The 12,834-nt window shown below is 36.6% G+C and overlaps 1 protein-coding gene across 21 annotated transcripts in view; it reads left to right on the top strand.

Annotated features, from left to right (window-relative positions):
• Positions 1–12,834, top strand: part of TMEM232 (transmembrane protein 232) — a 274,263-nt gene that overhangs the window by 146,300 nt on the left and 115,129 nt on the right. For all 21 annotated transcript variants that reach the window (XM_086413382.1, XM_086413380.1, XM_086413381.1 and 18 more), the window contains one exon: positions 11,474–11,721. In XM_086413382.1, coding sequence (XP_086269508.1) covers positions 11,474–11,721 — 248 coding nt within the window. The remainder of the gene's footprint in view (positions 1–11,473; positions 11,722–12,834) is intronic.

Genomic DNA, 12,834 nt, shown 5'->3' with positions numbered 1-12,834 from the left:
ATTGTGTTTCTTGGATGTATTTCTATATGTGTATGCTGTATGCTTGTGTGTCTGTTTACAGATGCCAACATATTAATGTTGTTTTATACACTCAATATACTTGTGCTTTACTGATATATTTACTTGTTTCTTTCCTTACTTTTTCTTCTTGAATTGCTGGCCTTCTATACGGGATTATTTTTCTTTTGCTCAAAGAAAATCCTTTCATATTCTTTTCATGAGCGTTGGCTGGTGGCTAATTCTGTCAGTTTTCACTGACAGAAGGGTTTTATTCAATTTGATTCTAAAGGTTTGTTGGCCAAGAATCTATTTTAGTATGGATAGGACAAAGTGTCTAATCCATTGCTGTTTATTCTTTTCCTATATAATGTTTTTCCTTGCATCATTTTTATGACTTTAGTCATCAAATTTTTCCAACTTATTTTTAGCTAGTATATAAATTTTTAAAATATTTATTTGTGTGGCTGTGCCGCATGTGGGATCAGTCTTCACTGAGGCACATGAGGTTTTGTTGTTGTTGTTGTGTATTTGTGTGGCTGTGCCGCATGTGGGATCTCCAGTCTTCACTGTGCACGTGAGGTTTTGTTGTTGTTGCAGCATGTGGTATCCGGTTCCCTGACCAGGGATTGTACCCAGGCCCCTGCAATGGAAGCGTGGCATCTTAACCACTGAACCACTAGGGAAGCCTCAAGGTAGTACAATTTTAATGTCAAGCTACATATTAACATGTCTGTACTAGGTTCAGTACTAACAGTGTCTAAACTAACTCCTTTAAATTCTCCAAAGCTAATTATTCAAAAGATCAAAGTGATTGCTGTTCTGTTCAGTCGCTCAGTCATGTCCAACTCTTTGCGACCCCATGGACTGCAGCACCCCACGTTTCCCCAACCTTCACCATCTCCCAGGGTTTGCTCAAACGCATGTCCATTAAGTCAGTGATGCCATCCGACCATCTCATCCTCTGCCATCCCCTTCAATCTTCAGTCTTCAAGACCCAGCATCAGGGTCTTTTCAACGCGTCAGCTCTTCGCATCAGGTGGCCAAAGTATTGGAGCTTCAGTTTCAGCATCAGTTCTTCCAGTGAATATTCTGGGTTGATTTCCTCTAGGATGGACTGGTTGGATCTCCTTGCAGTCCAAGGGACTCTCATGAGTCTTCTCCAACACCACAGTTCAAAGGCATCATTTCTTCAGTGCTCAGCCTTTTTTATTGTCCAACTCTCACATTTCTACATGACCACTGGAAAAACCATAGCCTTGACTAGACGGACCTTTGTTGGCAAAGTAATGTCTCTGCTTTTTAATACGCTGTCTAGGTCACTGCTTTTCTTCCAAGGAGCAGGCATCTTTTAATTTCATGGCTGCAGTTACTGTCTGCAGTGATTTTGGAGCCCAAAGTGATTGGCATCTATGCTGTTTTCAGGTTTTCTCTCTGCCATCCCCGGGCAGCACTCTGTTCTTACGTTACTCCTCTGTGATCTTCTAACTTCCTTAAATTCTGCAGCTGAAGCTCCCTTTTATACTTAATTTTTCTGGGGAAATGATACTCATTTATTTTATATTTTAAAAGCCTGCCTGTTCTTAAGCAAGTTAATAATGATACTGTGGAATAACTTAAACAACTAAATCACATATATGAATAAAACAAAGCAAGATGATTTCAAAAGAATGAGCACATTTGGTCTATAAGTGTAATATGTTAAAGCAAATATTTTGAATTTATTAAAATTGTACTGTCTTGTCTGAATACTTTCTACACTATACATCTTTATAGGTTTAATTTTACAGTAGAACATAAGCATGATATAATCAAGGTTTTCTTTCCTTTCCTTTGGCCCTATAATGGCAAACAGATTTACAGAAATAAAATAAAAAGGTTAATTACTTATTCCTAAATGTCCTCAGTTTTAAAAAATTAGTCACTAGTTCCCACATTCTATTGACCCACTTACATTACTGTCCTGGTGCTTCCCTGCTGGCTCATATGGTCAAGAATCTGCCTGCAGTGTAGGAGACCTCCGTTCGAGCCCTGGAAAAGGGATGGCTACCCACTCCAGTATTCTTGGGGCCTCCCTGGTGACCCAGACAGTAAAGAATCTGCCTGTAATGAGGGAGACCCCGGTTCGATCTCTGGGTCGTGATGATCCCCCGGAGAACGAAATGGCAACCCACTGCAGTGTTCTTGCCTGGAGAATCCCATGGACAGAGGAGCCTGGCGGGCTACTGTCCATGGGGTCCCAAAGCGTGGACAGTCCACAGGTCACAAAGCGCTGGACACGACTGAGTGGCTAACACTGTCACTTTGTCTTCACCTTCACTTTGGGGGACAAATTCTATAGCATCAAATAGGAACTTGCTCATTCTGTTAGTCTTCAGATCTTTCCTCACTGCTCAACGTGAACAGAGAACATATCAAAAAACCCAAAAAACAAAACTATACAGTGAAGCCTTGCACCTCAGATGCTTTGATCTAAAATGTTTATCCCACTCTTACTTCAGTTAATGCAAACAAGTGTGATTATAGAAAACCTTTGTTTATTCTTTCCTTCCTACTCCCTTTCTCCCAGATACTTGCTTCATGAAAGGTATTCATCATATTACCTACACAGGGTGAATCACATTAATTATAGGCTACATTAGAGTGGGAAGGATTTATTTCAGAAGGATTTATGATACTTGTATATTTATGGAATTAAGAGAGATTTTATCTTTTTCTACTTTAAAAATATATATGCAATTCATATGATAATCCATATAATAATGGAATTAAGAGAGATTCTTTTTATACTTTAAAAATATATATGCAATTCATATGATAATCTACTGAATTCGATAATTTAAGGTTTATATTTAATACCTGAATTTATCTACATCACTGGTAAATCCTTCGCTGTGTTGTATACTTTGATGGCTTGTATTTTTTTTAATCCATAATAACGTTCTATCATCTGTAATTCTTTTTTTATCTGTTCAGAAAATTTGATGCCTAATGGAGGTTAGATGAGAAGTGAGATATTTAGTAGCATGTTTGAAGTGAAAAACATTTCTAAATAGATCCCTAAACATGAGCCCTTTATCTGACAAATTCAATATAAACCCAACTGTTGCCTGAGTATTTGGGAAAGAAATCAAAAACTGTCATATACTCACAGCGGCATAATAAACAAATGTTAATTGATGTGCTTTGTTTGAAATACTTCCAGGGAGACTTGCAATGAGCAAGGCTCCGCTGTATAGGCAATTCAGCAGCATATGTTGGCACGCCTAGGAAAAGTCATCATGTGTAAATGCTCTCTGCCATCTGTTACATGACCTAAAATATCAAAAGGAAATATGTACAGCTAAAACGAATACACGATTTTATTCAGAGTACCTTTGACTCATTAGGTAAGCACTTGGTGGTTAACATTTCCTGGTGAGATCTTTAAAATAAAATTTGTTTTTATTCTTTACGACATTTCCATACTCCTAATGCGCTCTGTAGAGCAGCAAAGCAGAACAGCAGCAGTATTTTCCCTGTCCTCTCAGTACCTCTCTTTCTCTTCCCCCACATGTGGTTATTCTTCTGACATAAATGGAAACTCTTGAGTGGGGAAAGGGAGATGCATTTTTGGCAGCATATAGTTTCCTTAAATACTTATCAATAGAATTCCAGTGTAACAGACACATTGTTTTAAGAAAACAAAAATATTTGCAGAGATTTTACAATGCACCAGCCGCTGTGCTAAGTATCTTACCTAACGCAACTCATCTAAACCTCATAATTCCCACCGCCATCAGCACTCATACAGGTAAGGACCTGAGTCTAAGCAAGATTAAAATGAGTGAGCAGTGGTGGAGGCACCTGTGAGTGAGCTGAACCTAAAGGTTCCGTGCCATCCTGCCTCTAAAATTAGATAGAAACAAGAAACTCGCATTTATTGAAGAACTTCTGTGTGTCAGACACTATGCTAAAAAATACATTCAGTTCTTGTGTTTAACTTTTACAGGAGCCCAGGGAGGAGAATAGTGTTATCATTCCATTTTAGGAATGAAGAAGCATGCTCAGAGCGGCTAAGTGATCTGTGCAAGGTCACTCAATTTGTAAAGTGGGAAAATGGATATTCCCATCTAGTCCTTTTCTTAGTCTACTGTAATAGTGGGTTTTAAACTTTAATACATTTAGGAGTATGGCCTGAAATTCTCTATTTATAACATGCCCCGAGGCGATGACAATAATCATGGTCTGAGGACCACGATTTTAGTAACTGCTGTCCTCATTTGTGAGATTTTATAACTCCTGGAGGAAATAATCTTTCGAGACCACCAGTGAGTCACTTTCATTTAAAAATTCTTTTCAATTTTTATTTTATTTTTAAACTTTACATAATTGTATTAGTTTTGCCAAATATCAAAATGAATCTGCCACAGGTATACATGTGTTCCCCATCCTGAACCCTCCTCCCTCCTCCCTCCCCATACCATCCCTCTGGGTCGTCCCAGTGCACTAGCCCCAAGCATCCAGTATTGTGTATCGAACCTGGACTGGCAACTCGTTTCTTACATGATATTTTACATGTTTCAATGTCATTCTCCCAAATCTTCCCACCCTCTCCCTCTCCCACAGAGTCCATAAGACTGTTCTATACATCAGTGTCTCTTTTGCTGTCTCGTACACAGGGTTATTGTTACCATCTTTCTAAATTCCATATATATGCGTTAGTATACTGTATTGGTGTTTTTCCTTCTGGCTTACTTCACTCTGTATAATAGGCTCCAGTTTCATCCACCTCATTAGAACTGATTCAAATGTTTTCTTTTTAATGGCTGAGTAATACTCCATTGTGTATATGTACGATAGCTTTCTTATCCATTCATCTGCTGATGGACATCTAGGTTGCTTCCATGTCCCAGCCATTATAAACAGTGCTGCGATGAACATTGAGGTACACGTGTCTCTTTCCCTTCTGGTTTCCTCATTGTGTATGCCCAGCAGTGGGATTGCTGGGTCATAAGGCAGTTCTATTTCCAGTTTTTTTAAGGAATCTCCACACTGTTCTCCATAATGGCTGTACTAGTTTGCATTCCCACCAACAGTGTAAGAGGGTTCCCTTTTCTCCACACCCTCTCCAGCATTTATTATTTGTAGACTTTTGGATCGCAGCCATTCTGACTGGTGTGAAATGGTACCTCATAGTGGTTTTGGTTTGCATTTCTCTGATAATGAGTGATGTTGAGCATCTTTTCATGTGTTTGTTAGCCCTCTATATGTCTTCTTTGGAGAAATGTCTATTTAGTTCTTTGGCCCATTTTTTGATTGGGTCAGTTATTTTTCTGGAGTTGAACTGTAGGAGTTGCTTGTATATTTTTGAGATTAGTTGTTTGTCAGTTGCTTCATTTGCTATTATTTTCTCCCATTCTGAAGGCTGTCTTTTCACCTTGCTAATAGTTTCCTTTGATGTGCAGAAGCTTTTAAGGTTAGTTAGGTCCCATTTGTTTATTTTTGCTTTTATTTCCAATATTCTGGGAGGTGGGTCATAGAGGATCCTGCTGTGATGTATGTCAGAGAGTGTTTTGCCTATGTTCTCCTCTAGGAGTTTTATAGTTTCTGATCTTACGTTTAGATCTTTAATCCATTTTGAGTTTATTTTTGTGTATGGTGTTAGAAAATGTTCTAGTTTCATTCTTTTACAAGTGGTTGACCAGATTTCCCAGCACCATTTGTTAAAGAGATTGTCTTTAATCCATTGTATATTCTTGCCTCCTTTGTCAAAGATAAGGTGTCCATATGTGCGTGGATTTATCTCTGGGCTTTCTATTTTGTTCCATTGATCTATATTTCTGTCTTTGTGCCAGTACCATACTGTCTTGATGACTGTGGCTTTGTAGTAGAGCCTGAAGTCAGGTAGGTTGATTCCTCCAGTTCCATTCTTCTTTCTCAAGATCGCTTTGGCTCTTCGAGGCTTTTTGTATTTCCATACAAATTGTGAAATTATTTGTTCTAGCTCTGTGAAGAATACTTTTGGTAGCTTGATAGGGATTGCATTGAATCTATAATTTGCTTTGGGTAGTATACTCATTTTCACTATATTGATTCTTCCAATCCATGAACATGGTATATTTCTCCATCTATTAGTGTCCCCTTTGATTTCTTTCACCAGTGTTTTATAGTTTTCTATATATAGGTCTTTAGTTTCTTTAGGTAGATATATTCCTAAGTATTTTATTCTTTTCATTGCAATGGTGAATGCAACATATGGAGGCTGAACAACACGCTGCTGAATAACCAACAAATCACAGAAGAAATCAAGAAAGAAATCAAAATTTGCATAGAAACGAATGAAAATGAAAACACAACAACCCAAAACCTGTGGGACACGGTAAAAGCAGTCCTAAGCGGAAAGTTCATAGCAATACAGGCACACCTCAAGAAACAAGAAAAAAGTCAAATAAATAACCTAACTCTACACCTAAAGCAACTAGAAAAGGAAGAAATGAAGAACCCCAGGGTTAGTAGAAGGAAAGAAATCTTAAAAATTAGAGCAGAAATAAATGCAAAAGAAACAAAAGAGACCATAGCAAAAATCAACAAAACCAAAAGCTGGTTCTTTGAAAGGATAAATAAAATTGACAAACCATTAGCCAGACTCATCAAGAAACAAAGGGAGAAAAATCAAATCAATAAAATTAGAAACGAAAATGGAGAGATCACAGACAACACAGAAATACAAAGGATCATAAGAGACTACTATCAACAATTATATGCCAATAAAATGGACAACGTGGAAGAAATGGACAAATTCTTAGAAAAGTACAACTTTCCAAAACTGGACCAGGAAGAAATAGAAAATCTTAACAGACCCATCACAAGCACGGAAATTGAAACTGTAATCAAAAATCTTCCAGCAAACAAAAGCCCCAGTCCAGATGGCTTCACAGCTGAATTCTACCAAAAATTTAGAGAAGAGCTAACACCTATCCTGCTCAAACTCTTCCAGAAAATTGCAAAGGAAGGTAAACTTCCAAACTCATTCTATGAGGCCACCATCACCCTAATACCAAAACCTGACACAGATCCCACAAAAAAAGAAAACTACAGGCCAATATCACTGATGAACATAGATGCAAAAATCCTTAACAAAATTCTAGCAATCAGAATCCAACAACACATTAAAAAGATCATACACCATGATCAAGTGGGCTTTATCCCAGGGATGCAAGGATTCTTCAATATCTGCAAATCAATCAATGTAATACACCACATTAACAAATTGAAAAATAAAAACCATATGATTATCTCAATAGATGCAGAGAAAGCCATTGACAAAATTCAACACCCATTTATGATAAAAACTCTCCAGAAAGCAGGAATAGAAGGAACATACCTCAACATAATAAAAGCTATATATGACAAACCCACAGCAAACATTATCCTCAATGGCCACAGCAATCAGAGCAGAAAAAGAAATAAAAGGAATCCAAATTGGAAAAGAAGAAGTAAAACTCTCACTATTTGCAGATGACATGATCCTCTACATAGAAAACCCTAAAGACTCCACTAGAACATTACTAGAACTAATCAATGACTATAGTAAAGTTGCAGGATATAAAATAAACACACAGAAATCCCTTGCATTCCTATACACTAATAATGAGAAAACAGAAAGAGAAATTAAGGAAATAATTCCATTCACCATTGCAACGGAAAGAATAAAATACTTAGGAATATATCTACCTAAAGAAACTAAAGACCTATATATAGAAAACTATAAAACATTAAAATTTTTAACTTTGAAGAAAAATTATATATTTTTTCACAAATAAGTTAAATGTTCTCAGCTCTGAGTCTACTTAAGGAGAAGTGGAGGCCAAAAACAGAGACGAAGAGATGGAGAAGTACTGGTGCAGGCTGTGCTGCAGTGCCCTAACACCCTATTTCTTTCCCTTTTATTCTCTCATGTCAAGTGTAGTGTGAATTAGCTTGAATTTTAGTGTGTTTACTACAGTTCCCTAAATACTGATGGAAAATGCAGAACTCTGGACAGGGTTTTCTTTTCTTTTTTGTTGCTACTACCTCACAATTCTTTGGGTAATTTCACCTGCTCTGAGTTATCTATCTTCTTGCCAGCCTAAATGAATCATGATTTTTACCATCATTATGCCCAAAATAAAGACAGAAGAATGAAAATCTGACCTTGCATGTGGCTGCAATCTGTGTGTGAGAGAAATATTCTTCAGGAGTACCACTTTTCCAATTTTAAGACTAAATCAGTAAAATTAGCATAGGTAATCAAAAATTGCCATGTTTCTTAATAAAAAGTATCAAGTTTCAACAAGCCAATAAGAAGAATCCTGAATTTTAAAGCCTACATGGCATTGTTAAAAAATAGGGACACATGATAAGAATATTAATGTATAAAGATGGAATTTGGGATAATACTCACTGGCAGACTAAATAGTAATTTCTTGATTTCAGAGTCTACTTTTAAAAGTGGTCATTAATGTTTTTGGTAAATTTACTTCTAAGATGTATAGATTCATACTAATGTATCATTGGCATAAATAAATTCAGTCTCTGAATTTTAAAATGAGAATAATAGGTCTTCCCTGGTGGCCTCGTGGTTAAGACTCTGTGCTTCCAATGCTAGGGGCATGGGTTCAATCCCTGGTCTGGGAACTAAGATCCCACATGCCCTGCGTTGTAGTAAAAAAAAAAAAAAAAGGGGGGATAATAGCTCATGAAGAAAGAAGATTCCTTAGAGATTACTCTGGAAATATAATTATAATCTTATTTGATAAATTTGCTAATATAAAAGTGACTATGTAGCAAACTTGTCTTTGGCTGAAGAGGTGGATCAAGGCTTCTCTAGGTCGGTGGTGGGAGCAGCTCATGAAAGCTCGAGCATCGCGTCTGTCTTGGGGCACCCCCGAAAGCACTGGTGCCTGTTGAGCGTCTCACTGTTGGCGACACAGGTCATCTCTGTTGTCTACGTGAACCCTCACAAAGCTCTAAGCAGTGGCTATTATTATCTCTACATCACAAATGAAAAACACGGTGGAACCAAACTGAACCCAAAGCATAGACCGGGAGAGGTTAACTCAGTTCTGCAAGTTGCATCCTTAATAGCTAGACCTGATTTCAGATCTTTCTAACTGCAAAGTCCATCTTCTTTCCTGACTTCTTCCTGCAGGAAAACGAACAAAACCTTTTATAGATAAGGCCAATATGCATTTGACCAGTATGTGAAACTACTTTTCCATAAGTTGAATGCCTTGGGAATCACTGAGGAAGGAAAACTGACCTGAGCTTTCAAGTAGGGAACCACTGAGGAGGCTGCGGCACTGTCTTCATGCTGCTCTGGGAGGGAGCTGGCCTCTGGGTCTATGACCCATCCAGGAGGGCAGAAGGCAAAGCACAGCCAAGCGAGACGGAGTGAGGAGGGCGTGCAGATTCTGTGATGCTCAGCAGCGCTCCCCTGGAAACAAGGTGGTTACCAGAAATTACGTGGTGAGAAGACACTGTTTTGGTTGGTTTATTCATTCACTCAGACATGTATTCATTCATATTCTGTCAGCAACGGAAGAACTCTTAGTAACATGTTTGTACGACTATATGGTGTTATTGATTCTGAACTACCTTTTCTTATGAAAAAATTAATCCACAGAAATGGAGCAGAATAAATAACCCAGATATTGTGATTACCGTTTTATCGATGGGACATGCAGACTTTGACACCTTAATGTCCTAAAAATCATAACAGCTATTGAGTGTCCTAGGCACATTTAACTTCTTGTTTCGAATTGAATGCTCTTTCCATGAGCTTGACCTGGTTAATAAGCAAGATACACAACTGGGAATAGAATAAATGGAACTGTATACTGATTTCAATATCCAGAGATAATGGAAATCAAAGATATTTAAGAGTAGGTATATATCAATAAGGGCCGGTGAAAAGGTTCTTTTTCTGAAATAGTGAAAATGTAGCCCTCTTTTTAAGGGTCAGTGTAATATCTAGCACTTTGAGGCTCCTTTGAGTCTTCATTTCATTATATTGATGCTTACATGCGTGATTTTCACCACACCCTTTTTACATGTATTTGCCTGTTATTCTTTCTTATCCTTTCAGTCTTATGTATTATTTATTTTGCCTTTTTCTGTTTTCCTCATTGCTTTAAACCTTTACTTTTTCAGTCTTTATCATAAGATTGTTCTCATTTTTTCCACTGTAATTTTGTCTAGATAATGAAATCATTCAGTCAGTCATGTCTGACTCTTTACGACCCTTTGGACTGTAACCCACCAGGCTTCTCTGTCCATGGGATTATTCAGGCAAGAAACTACTGGAGTGGGTTGTCATTTCCTCCCCCAGGGGATCTTCCTGACCCAGAGATTAAACCTGTGTCTCCTGTGTCTCCTGCATTGCAGGCAGATTCTTTACGCACTGAGCCATCAGGGAAGCTGAGATAACGCAATAGTTAGTCTTTAAATAGTAATTTCACTGTGCTAGCCCTAATCTTGGAATCCTAAAGAGGTTATTTAGATGTTCATATGAAGAAAAACATTTTTCATTCTTCATTTTCTACCGAAGGATCTACAGATATTTAAAACGAATCCTGCGTGACTAATAATGAGCTGCCCGAAGATGGATAATATTAAATAAAACTGTAAAAACAAATAAAAGGAGGTAGTACCTAACTTAGTTATGAGAAAGAGTTTTTAATATTAACTTATTGTGAACACTAAAAACATAATACATGACATTGTGAAACTTACATCTTCATTTATTTGAAGAAAATGTACCTTTAGCTGTTTCAGAAGAAGGTATAATTAAAAATCAGTCATGGATATTATTGGACATGAATAAGAAAATTCAGAAAATTGCTCTTACCCGAATAAAAATTGCTTATATATTCTTGAGTTTTGTGTGTGTGTGTGTGTGTGTGTGTGTGTGTGTTTCTATATTAGGACATAATTCAATATAAATCTAAACCCTGTAACATTTCCAATACAAGCTAACTATAAAGCCCTTTTTGTATTTTACTTAACTCAGATTTCATGCTATAGAAATTTTCTGTTGGCTTCAAGGAAAGTTTAGATTACACAGAGAGAAATGAAAGTCTGACCTAATAAAACATTTATACTATCAATGCTTCAACTGATTGCTTACTTTCTTGTTAAGTATTATAAATGCTTATGAAATTCTTGTATGGGAAGTATATAGATTTAAAATAGAAATTATATAATTACATTAAAAAATTTTCAAGACTAATTTCCTTTATGCTTAATAGTTTTTTTGGTTGAAAATTCTTGCTACGATTTTTAAAATCTTTTGAGAAAATGCATTTTTCTCCTTTAAATCTTATTTTTATTTAATAGGAAGACTATTTCTTTCCTAGTCAAAGAAAATAAAAATATATTTTACCTTTTATTTAATAACACATTATTTTTTCTCTCATTTAATTCTTTGTTGTTACTTTTTTTTTTCTTTAAACAGGCGGAGATAAATGACCCAACTGATCCTTTCACAAGTAATAGTACAAAAGTTTCATCAAATATAGGGGATGAAAGTTTCTCCAAATATATAGGCTGGAGAATTGCCAGCGTGCTTTCCAAACTGTTCTTCCCTTCCGTCGATGCCTGTGTTCTTCCTCTGAAAAGACCACTGATGAAACGGTATCAAAGGAGAGATGTGAACAAAACGCAGGGTTCCATGAAGAAGAGAGTCCTACGTTTTACTGTAAGGTAAGCTGACACACTATTCAAAATATTTCTGTTATTCTAACACGACATTTTGGAATCCTATGAATTACCCATAATCATGTGCCACTTTAACTCAGTTTACCTTTTTTGATTCAAATCTTGGCTTCATCACCTTCTAGATATTTTATCTAGATATTCTATCATAAGCAAGTATTCCTTTCTCGGAAAGTGTTTCCTCGTGCTTAAAATAGGTATTATTGTGTAATATACATCTCTGTTTTATTAAAGTGAAAGCTTCTCCTCCATAGTGACCTACATTTGCCTAGTTCACCCTATTTCTCCCTGTTATAACCACTGTGTGTCCTTCCAAGGTCTATAAAATGTTAATATAAGAAATGAGTACATTTTAAATTTTCTCTCCATTTTTGATTGTGGTTTATGGATTTCTTAAGTCTGTTTAGGAAAATTCTTTCCATTTTGAGATTAAAATATTGTCACATTTCTCCTAGTGTTTACTTTTCCCTTTAAAAAAAAATGCCTTACCGAGGTATGACTGACGTGCAAAGCTGTACACATTTAATGCCTACAAATTGATAAGTATGCAGTTGGGAAACCATTATAGCACTTATGCCATAAGTCTATTCATTGCCTCAAAAGTTTTCTTCTATTCTTTTTGTTATTCTTCTTAAAAATAATTATTTTCAAGGTGCATTTGAATTTTAGTTAGAAATTTTTGTTTTAAGAAAATCTTTTTCTAACATTTCAAGTAACATTCCTTGTGGTCACCATGTCCTAACCATGGTTTCAGCTGCAGATAAACTTGTGGAAACACTACAGGGCACCCTGCCTTCTTCTGATAAATCAGTATCCAGGTGACGATGACACCTTGTGTGATACCGGAGTTTCCAGTGTTATCATTTTAAGAAAATTGATGTCTTGATATTAATTCCAGTTAAGCTACACTTACAAATAGTGTTTGAGAGTGCTCTGACATTTAAACATGGATTATGGTTTGTACTCCCTGATTTAGACTCTCACATTTTTATTAACAGCTCTAGTTTCCTTCCACTGGCCTATATTTTCTATATTTTCAGACATGTTTTAATGACGTGAAGGTAAGTCAAAGTGGTGGTGATGTAGCAGAGATAATATTAA

Source organism: Bos grunniens, chromosome 7 (assembly GCF_055505025.1).
Source record: "Bos grunniens cultivar Pamir isolate PY7600 chromosome 7, Bosgru_T2T1.0, whole genome shotgun sequence".
Taxonomy (NCBI): Eukaryota; Metazoa; Chordata; class Mammalia; order Artiodactyla; family Bovidae; genus Bos; species Bos grunniens.
Note: the sequence above shows the minus strand (reverse complement) of the source record. Positions and strands in the feature narration are given on the sequence as shown.